This window comes from Tyto alba, unplaced genomic scaffold (genome assembly GCF_018691265.1).
Source record: "Tyto alba isolate M040663 unplaced genomic scaffold, T.alba_DEE_v4.0 Super-Scaffold_41, whole genome shotgun sequence".
Taxonomy (NCBI): domain Eukaryota; kingdom Metazoa; phylum Chordata; class Aves; order Strigiformes; family Tytonidae; genus Tyto; species Tyto alba.
The window spans coordinates 15794344-15815518 of NW_024881317.1; the positions used below are offsets into that span (position 1 = coordinate 15794344).

Here is a 21175-nt window from a genome sequence, read left to right on the forward strand (position 1 = left end):
CGAGTGGCCTCTACGGGGTCCTACAAGCCCTAACCCCCATTTTCCACTGCCTGGGAGGTGGCTGAGCGACACACGGACCCGTCTGGGACTCCTCTCAAAGCCCCGCTACCCATCCTGCACCCCCAACGCCCAAAATTCCCGGGAGCAGCAGGAACGCCGCCCTGCATTGGGACCTCAGTATCCCAAGGCCAAGTTTCTCGCGGGTCTGCGTCCCACAGCGCCTTTGCCCAGCTGCACCCCACGCGAGGAAATCGGGCCCAAGAGCCGGCGCAGGGACGCGAGTCGCGCGGGGGCGGGTCGCGGAGGGCGAAGCGGAGCCTCCCCCCGGCCCGGCCCGCCCCCGCCGGGGCAGCCCGGCCCCTGCGGCCGCCCGCGGCCATGTGCGCGGGGGCGGAGCGGCGGGGCCGGCCGCGGGGAGCCGCAGTCAGCGCCGGCCCGGCGGCCCGCGGGGATGCTGCGCTACAGCTCGGGGCTCACCGTCACCGCCACCACCCCCCGGAGGACGTCCGGCGACGCCCGGCGGAAGGTGCGCGGGGGGGGGACGACGACGACGACGACGACACGGACAGTGGGGAGGTCCCGCGGGCCATGTCGTGGGGCGAAGCGGTGGTTTGACACATCACCCCCCAACTCTACCTTCCCCCTCCCCCCCCCCCCCCCCCCCCCCTTTCTGTTTTTCCTTGCTTATTTTCGGTGGTTTCAGGTGAATCTTGCGGTGTGTGAGAACATCTTTTTTTGCGCGTTCGTAGCAGGTGCTGGGAAATGAAGAGCTTGCGGGGTGTCCGGGTGTCCTGTAAGGCTTTTCTTAGTGTTAGTCCGTGGCTGTTTTGGAAACTTGCAAGGAAGGTGTGCTTGTGTTGGAGACCACCCCCCACCCCCCCCTTGAAATGCGCCTTGATATTTACAACTGAGAACTTGCCTATCCAGTCTCTATTTATCGTGAGGAAGCTCACCATAATAATTTAGATGGCAATAGTGATTTATTTCTATAACCGATTCCTCAAATACAGAAATATGATTTACTGATGCTTTTTTTAATTTTCATAAATGGGATAAATGATAATGATGTATTAATCTATTGGGAAATGTTTCTAAAAAGTTGTTATAACTCTGGCAGATATAACAGGAATGTCTCTACAGCCACACGGCTTTAAATAGCCCTTTTTTTCTACTGTAACCACACAGCTGTTGTTGTGAGTGCTCATTCCACATCTGAAGAAATAAAATAAGTTATAAGCTTGTCCTTACAAAGAAATAGAATTGTATGAGCATGATGCTTCTTCAATTGCTTAGTGATTGTTTTGAAACTCCAAAATATGAGTTCATAATTGAAACAATGAAAAATGTCATGTTGCCACGATAACATGGGCGTCACGCTCTTCCACAGAAAAAATCCCTGGCCTTCATAAAAATGAAATTGCTCATGTATGTGGAAAAATTAAGATGCCTTGGAAATCACACTTATGTTTCCTATGTCTTCTGTGTTCCTGTTAAATTTTCCTGGTTTAATATTTCTTAAAGAAGTTTAAGAGATTTTGTGTTTAAGTGATAATTTTCTTACTTTAATCCCCATGATATATTTCCCAGAGCCAGTGTAAAATGAACCGTATTTGATACATTTGCTTAAAGAAACTGGTAAAAACCTAATTTGCAAATAAAACTGCCAGGCAAGCTGCTGTTCTTTTTTTTTTTTTTTTTTTTAGTGAAATGTGACTCCCTTACCATGAGTTGTCAGAGGAGAAAGACAGTTAGAATAACTGCTGAATAAATGAAAGATATGTGTCACTTTCCTGTGTGCCTGTGGTCACAGGAAAAGTGCCCTTTAATTGTGTGGGGAATCCCATAACAGAGATTTCATAAATGAAGTAGGCTAATCAACAGATAAATGACCAAAGAAAGTATTCTTCTTTTCTTTTTAAGACTGACTGAAATTAAACACCTACTCCTTTTCTGCTTTCACCTTCAAAAGTCTAAAACTAACATTGGGTCTTGGGCAAAGGGAATGATTTTTGGCTGTTGAGCTGGTAGGTTAGCAGATAGTTACTCAACAAACTTGTTATCCCCAAACCATTTTATTATCAGACATTAGAAAGATCAAAAATATTAAATTCAGGTGAAGTTAACTCTAAAGTTGATTTGAAGCTAGATCAATACTGAAGCCCATCTTCCCTGTGGGGGTACTGTCAAAATCTTAGAATGGGACTGGTTTTTAGTAGAACAGCTTGTATTTTTCTATCGCTGTAGTAGTAACTTTGGTTATTCTATAAAAACATCACTTATTATTTTAATGCTAGCTCTGTAATTATTTCGGTACATAGTTAACTATGATCAATGCTTTTATGGGTGCTTTGTTTTTTAAGAGGGAAGAAGAGGCTGAAGAACATTACTCAAACTCAATCTATCATCTGTATTTGTTTTAAGTTGCACCCTAGTGATTTGAGTACAATGGTAAACATGAATCTGGATTGTGCATCTGGGCTGTGAATTCGTAGTGGTTTTACCTTGGCTAGATTGGCTTTTTTCTTAACTGCCCTATTGTGGTAGCTCTCATTTATGCTGTCCCACTAGCCTCTTAGAAAGTTGTTAAAAGAGCATGTCTTCACCTGTTAATTGCCATTGCACTCAAAACTTTTGCTGTCTGCTGTGCCAGGCTGAACCTTTCAGTCTTTGTTTTCCTGTCTGCACATTTGTTTCACAAATTATGTCAGATGAGCTTTGGAAATACCCCTTGTGGATTTTTGGTGTCAAACTGCCAGGAGTGAACATAAAATGTTGGCACAATTAAGGTTACTTACATTGTTGGCTTGCCAAAGCTATAGATGCTGCAAATCAAACTAAAATCTGATAGTGTAGAAAACTTGATATCTGGTGGTTCTTCTACCCAGTATATCTTTTTAAAACTTACACTCACAAAGTTAGAGTGTCGATGACATAAAGGTAGAGTGGAAGCCATGTCTGTCCCTGGTCTTTCTCACTTGTTCTTACTGTTGGTCAGCAGCTGAAAGAAATTGAATCACAGCCTTTTCCCTGCTAAGGGAGTTCTCTTTCATTATCCTACTCGCTTGCTCTCTGCATAACCCAATTTGTTTCTGGAAGTTACTCCTTCATCCTCAGTTGCACACTATTCTGCCACTGTTTGGCACTGAGTCGAGGCTCTTCCTGTTACGATCTCATTTCCATTTTAAGGCATCACTGCAGCACTGTTTTGCTGTTGGAGGAGGGCTTGCTGCAATTTCCATGTGAGCCTGCTCATTCATTTGGTCAAGTAAATTTGCCGACGAATAGTACAGTGTGTTGTCTCTTCAGGAAGCACTGCAAGGCAAGAACAGTATAGGTACAGTATTCGTGATGGCTATTGGAGGTTAGAGGAAAAAGCAGTGTCTGTTTTTTTCCCTTCCAATCTCTATAGTGTTCTTGAATTTTAACAGATTGGTCTGTAGTTCTGTCCTTAGGTAGAGTGCATCAGCTGTGGCCCAGGAGGAGCAGGAGTGAATGGCTACTTTATATGTTTGTTGCTGTTTCCCTAGGGATGCTGAGGAAGTCTTATTGTTATAAACAATAGCAAGAGTACAGCCTGTGTAAGTTTGTCCTAGAGAGGAATTGGGTGGTACTTTGCCACATGACTTCAAGGCTGGAATCCTTAGATGATTGCCAGTGCCACCCTCTGTTTGGCATTTGCATGCAACAGGCTGCAAAGTATAGCATTAAAACTTTATTTTGTGTCAGAAATACTGCCAAATAAATGATACTGATTTGAGGTATTTTAAAAGTAAGGACCTAGCATGGAAATGAGGAAGTGGGGGGTGGGGGAAATGATTCGGGAGGGTAATAGAGAAGGCAATGTGAAAAGAGAAGGGCAAGAAAAACAGTTTAAAGGATAACAACCCTTTGTACTGTGGTTTTAGTCTCCACAAATTACTGTTATTAATTTGTATTTCCAGCCTGGTTATGATATGACTGCCATCTGTACTGGGCTTTTGCAGTTTCCTACATAGTAACCCTGTAAAACAATTGCTGTAATCTGGCAGGCAGTCATGATTCACTGACTGGTACACAGGTACAGGGGTAATTACTTACTTACAGTCACTGCACTGTGAACCTATAAGTATGTTGGCTATAATTAGTCCCATACTGACTTAACAGACAAGCCATTTGCCAGCTTCAAACAATCATACACAAATCCATTTCTTCTGGCTTTGAGGTGCAGTCACTATCTGTTTCTATTTATTTTAGATATTTTTTTCATGTTTTCTCCTAACAGTTATTTCATTTCTTTTAGTCCAGTTTTCCTTCATTTTAAATCACTGTAAGAAAAAGTTGGCCTCATCTATCACTTCCTGCACAGCACAATTTCAGTTCTATTTCCTATTTAGGGGTCTGGTCATTCTTTGTCTACATGGAGGAATGCCAGACTCTGTTTCCCTTCTTGTTGTAAACAGGCATGTTTTAAGAGGAAAGAACCTTGCTAAGCTAATGGGAAGAAAGAACAGGGGGAAATGGAAATTAAATAGGTGAGAAAAGGTGGTATTAATTAATTTATGAATCAACAAGCCCCAAAGTTGAGGAGTTTATTATTAATGTATCTTGATAACTAACTTGTAAGCAGGAAGCACCTCCAGCTTCTGCAGCATATGGGGAGAGTCTGGTGTTCTCAGAAGAACAAACATAGCAGTCAATCAGTGTCAAAAGCCAATGTGCAAGGATTCATAATTTTTAAATGCATTTCATTTTTTCAGAATTCTTTAGCAAATATGAAAGCATAAACTGCTTTTATACCAAGTTTGGGGGGTTTATGTCACTTTCTCTGTGGCTCCTTCCTCTGGATTTGCTAACATACAGCTGAATGGTGAATTAACAGTGGGGAGCCCACTGCACAAAAACTGGCCTCCACAAATGTGACTAAAGAGTAGGTTATGTTTAAACTTAATCTTATTACAGACTTTTTTTTTTTATTCTTTATAATACAGACACAGCTACATATTTTATAGGAACTTTATCTGTATCTGAGGACACTGTTCCTTATTGGTAGAAGGCCTTGCAGATCTAAAAGACCAAACTGAGAGAGGAAGATGGAAGGCAATACAGAGTAGCAATTTTTAATACAGTTCACATCATACCAGTAGTTTAAACACTGTTGATTAGTTGTCTCAACAGATTTGAAGAAAGGCTGGAAGAAAAATAGTGAAATTGCTGTAGATATTTGCAGATAGTTCTTCCAACTGCTTTTGTTTGGGAAGAAGAAAAAGGTTGTTTGAAAAGGTGCATTGTTTGGAAATGGGAAACAGGAGTCCTTGTCGTGATGCTGAATAGTGGTGCTCTGAGGAGGTTGTGTTGTGAAGAGCCTTGCAAGTGAACTCAAGTTAGCTTAATTGATGTGAGAGACAGTTGAAAGAACTGAATTATAAAATGGTAAAATTTGGGGTCTGTGAAAAGGACTTTGCTGCTTTCCTCTGAGTGCCTGTGAGCCAAACATGGTTGCCATTTTCAATACAAAAAGGAGTGCTGTAATGACCAAGACATGAGCTGTGAGCTTGGGCAATTGCAATGGAAAGGTGTATTTCAGAGAGAAGGTACACATTCAGCATAACTGCAGATAAGTAGTTAGGAGAAACTAGAGAAGATCTAGATCAGATTAAATGCTGGGCTATAGAAGAACAGTGGTGATGACCCAGAGTAATCATGAAAGAGGTATTTTGGACATTTTGAGGAAGAGCTTTAAGAGCCCTGTTTGCTATCGACAGCTGGGATTTCGCAAGAAGGTATTGTGGAGCTTCCAATTTAGAGAGACAAATTTCTCATTTCATCATTTGCTATGCTCTGTTTAGGATTTACAGTTATTTTCCACAAAAATGTTTCATGAATAGGACTAATAGAAAGTTTTAACCAAGTTTCCTGGATAAAATGTGTTGCTTTAAAAATATCATTACACCAAAGATCTCTCAGCCAAAAGCAAGGCAAATTGCAATTGGGGATAGAAAGGTATCAACCCTATTGGCCTGTTTCCTCAGCAAGAGAATGGCTTTTCTGAAATCAGATAGGAAACAATGCCTCTTAAATTTTCTCTGAAGCATTTTGAAGCTTAGTTTTTACAAACAGCTTGTACGTATCAGATTTCAGTAATATTCAATTCACATTCAATGGAATTGCAATATTTGGTATCCTTGGTTATATACTGAACAGAAAAGAAATATCCGCTCCAGAATGCACTTTGTTTTTAAATAATCCCTTTTGAAGATTAAAAGTATGCCAAGTCTGCAAACAAAACTGAGAAACTAGAAAATGATGTTCATTGTTCTGTTATCTCAGCTCTCAATGTCATTTATGAGTACATAAGAACATGTTGTTGATTGAAATGGATTTTTGCTATTTCAAGTATGTAATTATGGGGATGCCCTTGAATTATTTCTTGCCAGCTAAAAACCCCTCCAACCTTCAAAAGCCAATGCAGAATGTAGAAAATAGTAAATTAAAACCTGAATGTTAGTACAGTTCATTCTATAAAGCAAGTTATTAAAATATTTTTTTTTGTAACATTTAAGCCTAAAAGCAGACCTTTGTTTTTCTTTCAGATGAATGTCTGTAGACTACGCTTAACAGTACCACCTGATGAAGGCTCACAGGCTGAACAGGGAGCAAAGGAACCTGAAAGAAAGAAAAACGTAAGTTTTAAGAATTAAAGTTAAATTCTGTATAAACAAGGAGTAAACACTGCCATTTGGGAGCCCAAGGCCCAGTCATCTTGGAAGACTGAAGAACATGTAGAAGCTGAGCAAGTCAGCTGTGAGCTTTGAGCCTGAACCTTGGAGTTGGGGATAGCAAATCTGCATGTAAAATAGGGCAATAGTAGAGGAACAGCAAAGAGATTGTAGATGATTTGTGACAGAGGTACCTTTAAGACTTGATTATTTAATATTTATGTATTAAAAAGTAGGAAACTGCTGTCAAGAGCAGGGTCTTGCATTAAACAAGATCTTAATCCTCATCTGAACAAGATTTTGTGTTTCACATAGGCTTAACAGAGTGCAGGATTCTAGCCTTAATGTGTATGGGAGCTGGCTTGCTTGGAATTTAGATGTTTTGCTGTGTTGGCTAACTTTGGTAATGGTTGATATACTAATAAGAAATACAAAATAAAGAATTCAATATTCGGAAGTGAAAGTGATTTGAATATCATGTGTGTAGAAGGGTTCAGAAATGCAGTTTTTTTGTAGAAGCAAGTAGAGTGCACATATAGATGTCTTACAGCTGCTTTGGTGCAGAACTTGTTCTTTAAGAGCTATTTCAGAGCAATAGATGATATTTAATTTGTCTTAAGGATGGAGATGAAAAAGGGAAGCTGGGCAGGCTCTATAATTTCACCACATTTACACTTTGATAAACCAAAATCAAGCAAGAAGTTGGCTAAGTTTACCATACCCAATGTCTGAATAGCAGTATGACAATAAGAAGCAAAACAATAACAGGATTTATTTGAAATAATTTCTTAGTGGTACTCCAAAGCAAAAGTAACTGTAAAATTACTCAGAAAGATGAACATTTTAAAGCAATAAAAATAAATGCAAAGTAAAATGGTCAAGATAAAGATTCCTTACCAGATATTTCTTGTGCTGGAATTTTGTATACTCTTAGCTTTTTATACACTGCTCTGGCAGAGTAGTAGGTCTTTGAGGATCTATAAATGGTACTTACAGAATGGATTAAAGATGCCTTAATGCAAACTAAATTTGGGCCACCATTAAATAGTAATAATTCCTATATATAAATAATTTTGTACAGAAGTGTCTAGCTGTACAAGTAGCTTTCCTCCACCTCTTACTCTGTCAGTCTCTTGTCAGTTTGTATCTGATTGCAGAAACCCTCAGACTGGCCTAAGCATACGGGCCCATTGCTCTAAGAGTAATGTAAGTTTGGTTTTGAGGAGGATAGATATTGACTCATGACTTACTTTACTGTGTTGAGTAGTGTAATAATAAGAAAGAAGTCTGAATGATTAAGGCTTGGACAATTTGTAGCGACTTTTTTATGTGACCATTTTTTTTCTTAGTGGGACCTTGTATTTAATGAGCTGTATTTCCCACCTAACACAAGTTAACAGCAGGTCTCTTGTTGGGATCTAGAGTTCTGTGCTGTCTTCAAATGCTGAGTACTAAGAAAACAGGAACATGGAAAATGTTTTTGGTTTTTAAAATACATTAGTGTGATTTACAGAACTGCTAGAGAGCTCAAGCAATCAGGCAGTCTGAGACTGACTGCCAGGCACTCTCCTGTTTGGGCAGGACAAGGGCTGGAGAGAGGCAGACTCTTCCCAGCCTCTGCCTGCTGCTGGTGAGGGAGGAGAGCAGAGGCCTTGCTGTGTCAAAGGGAATGCCGGAAAACTATAAATATACCATGGCTTGACATTTGGTTGTAATCACCTCTTTCAAATCTCTCATTAGAAGGAGGTGATTTTGAGCTGCCCTAATGTGACATAGTGATGGCTTACTTGTTACTTTTCTCTATCTTCCTGATGTTCAGTACCATTAAAAGATGGTTTGGTTGCAAAATCAACTAATGAACTGCACAGATTTTTCTAGCGCTGGTCATCCCAATAACTTGTTTTGGAGCTTGATGTCAGATCAGAACTGATTCCTTACTAGTTATGCTAGTAGCTGTCAGCTTAGCCTTTTTCACTATAGTCCAAATTTAGCAGAAAATGTATGCTGTATTTCATTAAATCTGTATCAGTGCATTAAGATTGACTGCTTATTGCTATACATCCACGAAATAAAAATGAACCAAAGTAAGAGATTAAAATGAAGTGATGGAGCTGGGCAGTTTTGTTACAACAAAATTGCTGCAGGCATTACTATACTAGGATGTCCTCTCCCTGTCTTTTGTGAAAGGCGGGCAGATGGTACACAGAAGTTTATCTCAAAAACTGAAGGGGGGGAGTGAGCTTGTGTTCCAGTGTATCGGGTTGGATTTTTATATTCATATTTAGGCTATGATACCTTGAAAGAAGCATATGAGAACTGAAGTCACAAGTAGAGGCTGGTTAGTTTGTTTGTTTGCTTTTTACAGGCTAAAAGCCTCCTGCTAAATATCTCTGAATTGTTAGCACTTTAGGTAGAGAGAATCTGAAACTATCCCGATTTGGTTTTATTACTTCTGTTAATGATAGACAATGGATGACAGTAGTGGGAGGCTGTTCATTTCACCATGAAGTACAAGGCAATATTGTGCTTCTCAGATTGTATGCAAAATCTGCATATCCTGAAGCCTGCCTTGTCTTGCATAATAAAGGACTACCAGACAATTGTATTGTCCCTGTTTGGGATTGGGCTTATTTTTATCCATCAGTCCCTTTCTTCACTGTCATGGCTAAATTTGGAAGTGGCATTGGAAGCTGCAGCTAGGCATTTGATGGCAGAATATGGAGATATGTATAGACAGATTTTTCTTTTTCATTTGAACACATGGACAAGAGAATGAAAATGAGCTAATGCTCTAGAAATTTGTGTCACTTTCTTGTCTTTGTGGCTTTTAACAGAGTTTGAGCAGTGTTTAATCTTAAACTAATTGGTACTTTGGCTGTATATATCCTCAAGCTCTTTAGTTTTCTTATGTTTTTAAAGCATCACAACCAAGAGGTGAAACTTTTCACTTCCTAAGCAGGAATACAGAAGCATAGCAAACCTTTTTTCTCCAGCAAAAAAGTAGGTTGTAAAGAAGCCAGAAGGGGAATTTGCTCCTGTATGTGATGGAGAGAATCAAGCAGAAACTTGTGTCAGGCCTGGATCAAAGTGCAATGAACGTGGGGCTGTTGTGCACATTGGATCTAGGACGGTGCCTGTTTTCTCTGCTGATCTGCTACTGCCAGCCCACTCCCATCAGCATAGCAAAAGTAGTGTCATAACAAATGTGGCTCATCTGCCACAGGTGGCTGATGTTACTGTTTCTCAGCTTCTCCAGCACTGATTGCTTGATTTTTGGTGTGTACTAATTAACACCTTAATTAAAAACAGCAGTACATGAAAACCACAGAGAGAATTCCACTGACTTCTGTGGTTACTGCTGTATTTGTGGTATCTTATTTTCTTAATGTATAATCATTGGTGTTCTGTGTACAGATTTCATTGATGAGATGTGACTTTGTATAATACCTGTCACTTCTATTTTTTGAGATAGGCACCTAAATTCTACATTTCAAGGAGCTTAGAAGTTGGATTGTGTTAAACGATGATTCTTACTTAGCATCATGAATTTAAGAACACTCATGTTTATGTCTTGGCATATTTTCCCTACTTTAATACTATCTATATATGAAATATCCCTAAATGTAACATGAGTTTCATGGGCTGTAGAGGAATATGAAAAAGCGTAAGAACATAGCTACCTTTTGTCAGAGCACAGTAACTTTCCTTGGTGAGCTCAATATTATAAATTTGTCATTTTACTGAACAGAAAATATGTAACCTAAGTAATAGTGTAAATGTTCCTTTTCCTTGTATAACTGGTGAACAAGCAGAAGATTACTGGATATTTCAGAAACCTCTGGAATGTGTCAGTTGAGGAAAAGGTAAAGCCTCGCTTAACTGGTATAGTTCTGGTTAAAAGAAGAGTTTTTAGATGGTGAAGATAATGATTTAGCAAAATTTTAAGGAAATATGAGTACTAAACCCAGAATTGTGCTGGTCGTTACATTAGATGTACTTTTTCTTCAAATAAGATACTTCTTCTGTGGTTCTGCTTCCAGTTTTGGGACAGGGAAAAAGTATAATGTATGGAGGTATCTGACTTTCATTTCAAAAACTTATGAAGATAGATTAGGAAACAAATAACCCCTCAGTGTTATTTACATAATGCCCATAAAACCATGGACAATACAAAAAGCAGCTAACAAATCATATTTAGGTTTTGTTTTTATAGTGTCTTTGATCCACCTTTTTCATGCTACTTGTGCTACTTCTTTGGACAGAGACATAAACAGGATGCATAGCAATTATCAAGAGTTTTGCAACCTTGGGGTGTAGGCTTCTGTTTTAAATATTCATGAATTAAGTAAACATAGTCTGCATTTCTTTAGTGCATGCTGTGTGATCACACCAAGTGCATCATGACTGTTGCTGCAACATAGACAAAGCATGTTCCTGGAAGCTCTTATAATATTCATGTGCATCAATATCATGTGTTCTTGCTGTTACCTTGGACTGTCATATACAACTGACTGTAGGTAAAAAGAAATATTCACAAATTGCTGAAGCTAAGTTTGCCTTTTCAGATCAGCAGCTCACATTTGAAGGGATTTTTAGCACACTTTAGGGCAACAACTGCACTTGTTCCAGGGCAGCAGGTGCATAGATGGGTGGGGAGCAAGAACTTCCCTGTACCCTGGAGTTGGCTCATATTTTGACCTGAAACAGCAATGGTTAACTGTTGTAACAAAACTTTCCATCTTCAAGTACTTTTCTCATTAGCTTTACAGTATTTACTGGCTCCTATATACCTGTGTGTATTTACTTATTCTGTTATCATCACGGAGATGCCTCACTGCAGATCAGGAGTGGAGACAGGTGAGGACCTTCTCAGAAAAATACCCGAGTTCTGTGAGTGGATATGTATGGCACATAGAGGAGAATGATAAAAAGTATTTGACTTAAAACATTGTGTGGTCCTTGGGGATGTGGAAAATCCAGGATTTCTGGAAGAGGAAACATGGGAGAGAGAGAACGTGACAGAGGAAGAACAGAGGACAAGGCAGAAAAGGAAAAATCACTGAAGGGAGAAAAAGAAACAAAGGTGGGTGGAAGTAGCTTCAGAGAGGAGACAAAGTGGTGGAAAGTATACTTAATGCATACTTAGTGATGCAGTTCTGTGAAGCAGTTTGAGAACTGAGCTATTCAGCAAGGCCTCCTTTAAAGGCAAAGGTGTATTAACAGAATAGGTAACAAGCAAAGCAACCCATCCACCTCTCAACCGTGCATTGAGAGAAGTTTTCTGGTTGTGACCCTTCCTCTAAGATGAGACTGCATCAGGTTAGCCCTTTTGTGTCAGGGCATATGCTGAACCCTGAAACAAGCGGTCAGTAAGTGGAAATTAAGAGTTTCAAAGAGAAAAGGGGTAGCAGAAGGTAAGCATAGCTGCAATAAAACAACAAGGAAAAAGACTGAAGAAGTATGAGAGCGGTTATTTGTACAGCTGTTGGTTCACACAGCTTTAAATCAAGGAAGAACTGTACTGAAATTTTAACAGGTGCTTGCCTGGGGTTGTGATACAAAGGAGAAGTAAGGAGGAGGTAAAAGCAATATCCTGTATTTTAAGTAGCACATAGTAGAACTGGAACACTCAACAGATCATGGTGATTCTTTTAATCTTCTAAAAGAGAAGTGACAAAGGCATCTTGGGAGGCTTGTGCAAATACAGACAACAGGCAAGATTAGCATTGTTGCAAGAGACATGTAACCAGTCTGGCTTTGTACATGCTTAATCCTGCATGTACTGCCATTATGATGTAAATTTAAGTCTGTTCATCTGTGAAATATGTAAGTACCGTGGGTGATTCTCCAGCAGCAAACCCATTGATCTGAATTTATAAGTCTTTTTTAGAGGGAGAAAAGAATCCTTCAAAGTATTCCTTAGTAATGTGTTAGTAATATTCTAAAAATAAGGAACTTGGTCAAAATTTTCATACAGAACTCTGCAAATAGCCCTTTAAACAATTCTGCTAATGTTTTGGAAGCACAAAGGATCTTGATAGTTGCTGGTATTCAGCTGTTCACCTCATAAAAAATGAACGATCATGGGTAAAGGGTACAGATTTATGAATTCAGTGTCTGGTGCCTTAGTAACATCTAAACAATCAAAGTTATTTTTCATTTGGTTATCAGGAAGATGGAAACTTGAATGTAATCCCTTTATCCAGATGCAGGGGAGGAGCTGCGATGAAACTACCAAAGAAACTGTACAACCCTGGAAGCAAACAAACATGAAGTTTTGAGTCATGTCCCCGTCTAGTTTCTGTATTTTCCCTACTCTCAAAAAATCAGGTGTGGGGTTTTTGTTTGTACGCATCCAAACAACAAAATAGAAACCCCAGTATTACATAATTCTGAAACTGCTGATTATCAGGATATGAAGCTTTGCATATAATATTTTCAAAGTGCAAAATTATATCTTGTATAGGTAGGGCTGGTTGCCCAATATTTTTCCATTAGGCAGTTTTAAGGCTTTCTTTTTAAATGATTGCGTATAGCTTTGTTGTTCTCTGCCTGAAACATTCTTTATCAGGTGTCTGCTCTGTGATTGTTCCCCTCCCAGCCTTGCACACACACACCCAGAGCTTCAGCAAAACGGTTAAGCTATTAATGATATGGTAAAGGAAAACGTGTAGCATTTAAGATGTTGAGAAAATCTGTCAGTGCCATGTGGGAGGGACACAGTATAAAGCATGTCTATCTTTACCTGTTCTTCTTAATGCAAGTAGATTTTCCTGTTCATTTTTGCCTTACCTAAAGAAGTACTTACTTTGCCATCATAGTTGTGTTAGTTTGGCTACTAAAAGCTGAAAGTGCTGCTGCTTTTAGACGGTAGATGCTGTCATCACCGCCTGTCATGGTAAGGACTGGAAACTCTAGGATGCAGCTGCAGATGGATATAAGATGCTGAACGTCATCTCTTCCATTCTCTGGTGTCAGAGAGAGTATTTAGATACTGCTTGGACTCTTAGTAAAGAATCTCAAAGTTGGTCAGTTTTCATACAGTGTCATTACTGAACAACAAAACAAACCAAAACATATTCTAAGGTCAGTGTAGTAAGTATTCTCAAATTTACCTGTATCCTTGTATATCTAGCATGAAAAAGAAAGTTCAGTAAAATTACCTATAGCTGATTTGTCCCCAGCACTGGCCTTTCAAAACCAATATGCAAAGCTACGCAGTAACAGCTGTTTCCAAGATTGTGTCTTCCTAACTTTCTATTCAGAAATAATCACTAATTTTAGGTTCCTAGTTTGCAAATATTTAAAGTTAGGTAAAAATGTTTTTTCCCTTCTTTTTAAAAAGTTGTAATGTGGATGTCTTCATCTAAGCTAGTTGTTTAAATTCTTTGTAATCAAGAAGAGAAGGTAGTACTTCTGGAGGCTGACTCATTTTGGATGATTGCTACAGAAGGATGTTTCTCAGGGTTGATTAGAAGGGATGTTAGGTGAGTAGTTGGGTCAGGTGGTTACATCTGACATTGCAGATATTTATTTACATGATGAGGGAAATGATTCCTATTACTTGCATGAATATTTTTCTTACTAATTGTATTGCTGAGATGAGTAAGAGGATACTGTTGCGGAGTGCCTTTAAGTAAGACATACAAATATTACAACTACGTTTTCCAAATTTCTGCAGATCATTAAAATAACAAATGTAGGCACTTTAAAACAGCCTTTCTATTAATCTATCAAGACCCGATTTCAAAGTTTTACCCTCCTACTTAGTTAATAACACTGGAACACCCACATGAATGCTGTTTCGTAGCTTTGCTTTGGCTCTTACAATGTTGGTTTTACAACTTCTGTAAGAGAAATGCAGCTGTGAAATAATGTTTGATTGCTTTGGAGGTCCTCAGTTAGCTTTAAATGCAAACTGAAATTCTACTTTGTTTATCTCCAAGATAAACAGATGTTTTCTGAGCTCTGTTTAAGAAACCTTGCCTACAGTGTTTTAGTTTTCAGTTTCTTCTGAGAACCTTCTAAAATTTTTTCTCAAACTTGTGAAGTTTTGTATTTCCTGCAGCAAGGAGTTTGGCGAGTGAGGAGCAATTCTGTGACTGCCAGAGTTTAAAAGGAACTCTGAGAGTGGACAGTGCTCTGGAAGAATTCAGAAAAGTAGCATATGTTGGTGAATGAAAATAAGTCAGGATAACATTTTCTCTCCTATGCCTCTACTCCTTGCACAAATGCAATCTGTTGTCTGTAGCTGTACCTATATCACTTCTATTAAAGCCAGTGGAAATTAGATGTCTCAATTATAAGCTGGTCACTGATCTTCTCAAAAACATGAAGGTTGACAGCTTGGCCCCAAAACATTTGGGAGCTAGTTTAGGTACTGTTATGCTTTCACTATAGTTGTCTGTCTCTTCTGGCCCTATGTTAATGTGTTTTTGGTTGTTTGTTTGTTTTTTTATTGTAGTACTGATTTTAAAATAACTTTTTATTTTTTTACTTTTAAGGAGCTCTACCATGTACCAAATGGCATGTCTCCAGGGAAGCTCTCTCATGGGATGGTGTATGGCGTCGTGCACCGAACTGACAACAACCATAAGAGAGAAATGGTGGTTTATGGCTGGTCAGCTGATCAGCTGAAAGAGGAGATGAATTACATTAAAGAAGTGAGTTATGTTTCAGCTTCAAAATTTGTCAAATACCCTTTACATATATTCATGTAGAGCTGTGAGTGTATGTGGGATGACTGATGTCTAGCCCAAGACCTGAATTTGAACTGGGAACCTACTCTGAAGCTAAAGGCTTGTCTTGTTAGTATTCAAATTGGAAAAAAAGCGTGCTGTATACCTAGGAACTGTGTGGTCCAGACTCAAGGCCTCTGTGCGAAGTGATACTTGTTAATGCTTGCTAACTGGGCTATAGCTGGGCACACAAATTGCCAAATAGATCTTGGGGCTACTGTCCTGAAGCCTTCATAATTTCAGATGTGATACAGAAGAAGCTATGTAAGCAGACACCTGAAAGGATAAACTCTCTCCTCTCTTCCTCTGCTTCCCCCGTTCCCAAACCCCCAGTTTTGAAAAGGCTCCTCAATTAGGTGACATAGTAAAATTACTTGGGTATATTTTGGGGCAGCCTTAAAATAGTCAGCCTAATAAGGATGACTTTGTACTACTTTCTCTGTGCATGCTCATTTATCATAATTGGAAGAAGCTCTTCCAAAAGAAAAAAAAAAAGTGTATTTCTGATGCTGCTGGTCTCTGTGCTTGAAACTCAGCATCTCTCTGCCTGTCAGTCCTTGGCTTTCAGGCTTTGGAAATAACACCCTTAGTTATCCCAGGGTAAGTAATTGGACCTTCTCTTTCCATCTACCTTCACCAACTAGGAAGTTATTGGTGAATGGTTGCTGTGTTAATGATTCAAGTGCAAACTAAGTTGAGCTAAAAGGGAGGAATACTGAGTCAAGCTGTAATTATGCGTGCTCTTAACATCTGCCTGCTTTCTAGCTATCAGCACTTGCTTTTCTCCTTTATTACTCACAGTTTGTTAGCTCTCAGAATTCACCACTCTCAAGTTCTGCACTCACAGTTAGGGTATGTCACTACTGCAGGGCCAGCAAGGCATGTGTGCTGCCTCAGCTGCTGGTTTCCTGCCTGGGTAGTTTATCTGCCCTGCTGTGGTGGTGCCAGGGAATGGGTAAATTTGCACACAGCAGGTCTGGCTCCCCACGCTGCACTGTTTCTGATACCTGGCACAGATTGCTTGGACTGGAACTGTCTCCCTGCGCTTTTCTGTTCACATCTGGCTTGTGGCATGGAGGGACGTCAGGCCAGGTGAACTGCATGGCTTGCATGTGTGTTCAGCGTACTGATCCTTTCAGGAAAAAGTGGGAAAGACATGGGAAGATACATACTGGCCATTGCTCTCCTGTCTTATGGAAGCTGTATTCAGCTATGCTAATCTGTGAACTTTGGTCTACCAAGTAAGTTTTGTGTTTAAAAGCAGAGTCTTAAACAAGAATCCTCAGCTTGTGCCACGTATGTGGTGACTTAAATAGACCAAAAATGATGGGCTACATCAGAACTGCTGATGGTTTCCTCTGTATCTGAGTCAAACTTGCACCTTGGAAGAGTGTGTGTTTGTGTGCATATGTGGGTGATGGGGACAGGGCAAGGGGTGCTTTCCTGAGGTGAAGTGCAAGAGTCAGCTTCCTTCTATGTTTCTCATCCTAAAGGGAGCACATAGTTTCGAGTAGGCATGAGCCTACTCCCTCCATAGATCCGGTGGCCAACACCCATCTTTCTGGAAGGGAGTGGGTATACTGCAGAGCTGCTAAAAACATCCCCTCTTGTATAAGGCCCTATTAATATTTTACCTTCACACCTTCCCCCAGCCTGTGCAGAGACAAGGTAAGATCACTGCCCTAGATTTGTTTGATAGAGCGGGGAGGGAGAGGTGAAGGAGTATGAATTATGTAGCTGGAAGGTAGACTGTAGGCAAACATTTAACTAGTGTTTACAATGTGTGCTCTTGAGAAGACTGGTTCTAGAAGTTCATGACTGCAATGGCATGTAAACCCAAGCTGGCTTCAAGTGTGCTTTGCTTTTCTTTTTTTTTTTTTTTTTTTTTCCTTTTTTCTTTTTTTTTTGAAAGACAAGGTATCAGTTACAACCACAATTCTTAAATAAAATCAAATTAAGTACTCTGTTTTTAAGATTTGAATTTGCATTGGTAAATTTATGCTGATATCTTGTTTAGGTAGATACCAGCCTAAAAGTCTGAAATCGAAGAGTTTATCTTCAAAGGATACTCAGGAAAAACTAATTACCACTTTAAACAGTATTAAGGTGTATTAAACCCATCTATGGGTGCTTTTTTTCAGAAAGAAAACATTATATGCTCAAATGAATTCTAATTCCTTTAGTAATCAGGTTAGAGTGAATTATGCATAATGTAATTGATTTCTTTATTTAAACTATTAATTTACAAGTGTTTAAGAGTGTACAGTGAAGTTTAGAATTACTCAGAGATGTTTATTCATATCATCCCTACGTAGACAAGTCTTGAGACTTAGATTTTTGTCTTGTTCTTAAGAGTAAATTGTTGATGCTAAAGTTAGATTAATAGTGGAAACTGTCGAGAGTAACAATAAAGAACATAGAAAAAACAATCATCTCCTAGTATAAATGGTATTATCAATAAGTTTGATAAAGGCATTTGATTTTTTTTCTGACACCAGGTGAGAGCAACTCTGGAAAAAGTAAGAAAGAAAATGTATGGTGAATATGATGAAATGAAACGAAAAATACAGCAGCTTACAAATGAACTGAAAGTAAGTATACATTCATTTGTAGGGAAAGCATATGAGAATAACTGTCCCAGTGTTATCTAGAAACTTTTTAAATTTTTTTTACTTCATCAGAACAGAAATTATTTCTCAAACTACTCCAGTTCATTGTTTTATGTAATATCTATACTTTTTAAAATTTATTTATTTTTCCCTCCAGGAAGGTAAAATAGGACAGGGATGCTTTTGCATATGGAATTACTAATTGCCTGCTTCTTGGTAATAAAAGAATGATCTTGATAGCATTGTCTGTGTGTATTTGTAATTAGTGGAGATGTTTGTATCAGTAAGCTGCCAGGTCAGTTGAATAAATTACTTACATAATTAGAATTAACTTGGTGTAATTTCAACAGACTTTGCTCTGTTTTACTGACTTTATTGTTTAAACACTATAGTAAAAGAAGTAACAATATTCTTTAGTATTAAAGTGCTTGACAGTTCTAAAAATTACTTACCTTTTGGTTCTTAATTGAACCTTTCAATGGTAATTCAATGTCCTCTCTTTTTTCTGACATGCTGTTTTAGCAATAAAAACTGCTGTGGTCTTATAGAAGTATCCTTCATATTAAACTTATGATTTATTTGGTCCAAAAAATCTTCCTGAAAATTTGCTATGGATTTTATATTCAACATCAATTTTCACAGTCCTGGTTCAGATGAAGCTTTGGCAATTAAACATATTCTGGTTTCATGTGACTGGGACCCTGACTTGTGCCCTTCTGCCATCCTCATTTGGAGACTGTCAGTTCCCTGCATGCTGTATTATAAAGATCATGCTGTATATAAAGATCAGAACTTGCAGTTAAACTGGTACTTTTATTCTGTGGCAACTAGTTTCAAAAAAACAACAAAAAAAGTCACCCTGACTTGAGAGCAGGAGGGAGAGAAAACTGAATTTCTCTAAACCGTGTTAAACAGTCTTAATGATGCCAATAAGGTGTGTCTCTCACCCACTATGCATGGAGGCAAATGCTGATTTAGATGCAGTTTTGTCATCTTTGCTACTGATCCTTACTGAACAGCAGTGGTCATATCCTAGACTTCCAGATGTTCTGTCAGACCGGTAGAAATCCTGCATGAGTCTGAACATCTCTCTTAATTAAGGGTTTCTGACTAGCTCTGACAGAATCTCTAGTCCTGCAGCACATTAGCAGTTTTTGAAGCATTGCTTCTGACATAAATGACACATTATGAGACACCCTCCCTGCTTCTTTAATACTTTAGACTGGCTGAAAGAAAGCACAAGTGTTGTTCTACCTAATAATATATGCTTTTTTTTTTTGGTTGGTTGGGTTTTGGTTTTACATGACTGCCATCTTTCATGGTATTTGGGGATCCTGTTTAAAATCCTTTATATATTCTTTGCTTCAGCTTTGAATCACTCTGCTTTTTCCCCATCAATTTCCAGGACTACTGTTTGTTCATAAAGTTTGTTTGAAATTTGTACTTCCAGTATTCTGCCCTGAGCAGTATGCTGCTTCACCCAGGTTCTTAGCTTGTAACTTTCTTAATCCATCCAAAGCATTTCTGCTTTTCTTTGTTTTTACATGAGCACATGTTTATATAGGGTTAACAGTAACTACTTGGCTTTTGCTTCCTATGCTGACCTAATCTGTGTATGACTTGGTTGCTAAACACTCATTGTTCTCCATATCAGTCCCTAGTGTTATGTTTTTACCAAGAAACAGATCTGGGCCATCTAAGAATATGAGTTGGACTGGACTCCATTTGTAGCATTTTTTTTAATCTTTATTATTGGATGGTTCACAATTACTTACATTGTTTGGGTTTTGCTCTCTTCTTAAACTACATCATTTTGTGCCTTTTTTTTTTCCCTCCAATTTTCAAGCATGTGTGTATACATAACCGAAGACCAGACATTTTCACACAACAAAGCTCTCTGTTGACATCTACCTGCTTTGTATTGTTTCATAGAATCACAGAATCATTTAGGTTGGAAAAAACCTTTAAGATCATTGAGTCCAACCGTTAACCTAGCACTGCCAAGCCCATCACTAAACTGTGTCCCTAAGTGCCACATCTATACGTCTTTTAAATACCTCCAGGGACAGAGACTCAGCCGCTTCCCTGGGCAGCCTGTTCCAATGCTTGACAGCCCCATCGATGAAGAAATTTTCCCTAATATCCAATCTAAACCTTCCCTGGCACAACTCCTTAAGTCTTCTTGATGTTGCTTCTTTACATACCTGATTAGTCAGTTCATTCTTAATTAAGGCTATTCTACAATTCACCCAAGCCTTTCTAGATTTCCTCATCTCTTGCATTCTTCTGCTTTTCAGTCTGTGACTTTTTACAGTCTGCCCACTCTGTGTATATAAACTTTCTGAATAGGTATCTGCCAAGTGTCCTCTTGTCCTTTCAAAAAGAACAGCTTTTACAGTGATAACAGACTAGCAATGAACATAGATACTTGTGCTTTATTTCTGTTAGCATATTTGGATTCTAAGTTTTGTTTGTTTCTTTCTGAGGTGCAAGAACATGGTTTGAGGCCTGTATATTTTAAGCATCCAAGTACTGTGAAAATTAACCATGGGGTCTTTCTCTTCAGTGGGTCCCTTTGAAAGAATAGGTAAACTTTATCATAATTCTATATAAAACTTTTTTTTTCTTCTGCTCAGGTGACAAATGCTCATCAGGAATCCTTAGAGAATCATGTGCGAGTACAGGCTGCAGCCTTAGATAGCTTTAGTGAAATGAACAGCTCCTTGACATCAGCATCAATAGACTTGCAGGTACATTTTAATAGCTGTTTCACAGCTGACAACTGCCTTTTCTGACATGGATTTGAAAGCATATGTAAAACATGGATGACAAATACAGATTGTAACACTATACAAGCCCATGAAGTACTGTCTTGGATATCTAAGGCAGCTAATTTAGGAAACTAAGAAACAAATAATTCCAACACTTGTGGTTTTTAAAACCTCTTACAAATAGAGTACAATAAAGAGATACTGATCTACAGCAGACTAATGCCACGAGTCATGTCTCTATGAAATATCTAAGGTAAAAATGTGATTTGTTCTGTATTGTGCAAAACAGTACATCTCCTGACTTATTCCTACCTGCACTGGTTAACAGAAATGCAATTGGCGTGTTTGGATGATAAACACTT

General features: G+C 38.8%; 1 protein-coding gene across 1 annotated transcript in view; it reads left to right on the forward strand.

Annotated features, from left to right (window-relative positions):
- The first annotated feature begins 388 nt into the window (after window positions 1–388).
- LOC104358469 (myocardial zonula adherens protein) overlaps window positions 389–21175 on the forward strand; it is a 59590-nt gene continuing 38803 nt past the window's right edge. The window contains exons 1-5 of the mRNA XM_042804065.1: window positions 389–526; window positions 6570–6659; window positions 15200–15358; window positions 17932–18024; window positions 20679–20792. Coding sequence (XP_042659999.1) covers window positions 452–526; window positions 6570–6659; window positions 15200–15358; window positions 17932–18024; window positions 20679–20792 — 531 coding nt within the window. The 5' untranslated portion in view covers window positions 389–451. The remainder of the gene's footprint in view (window positions 527–6569; window positions 6660–15199; window positions 15359–17931; window positions 18025–20678; window positions 20793–21175) is intronic.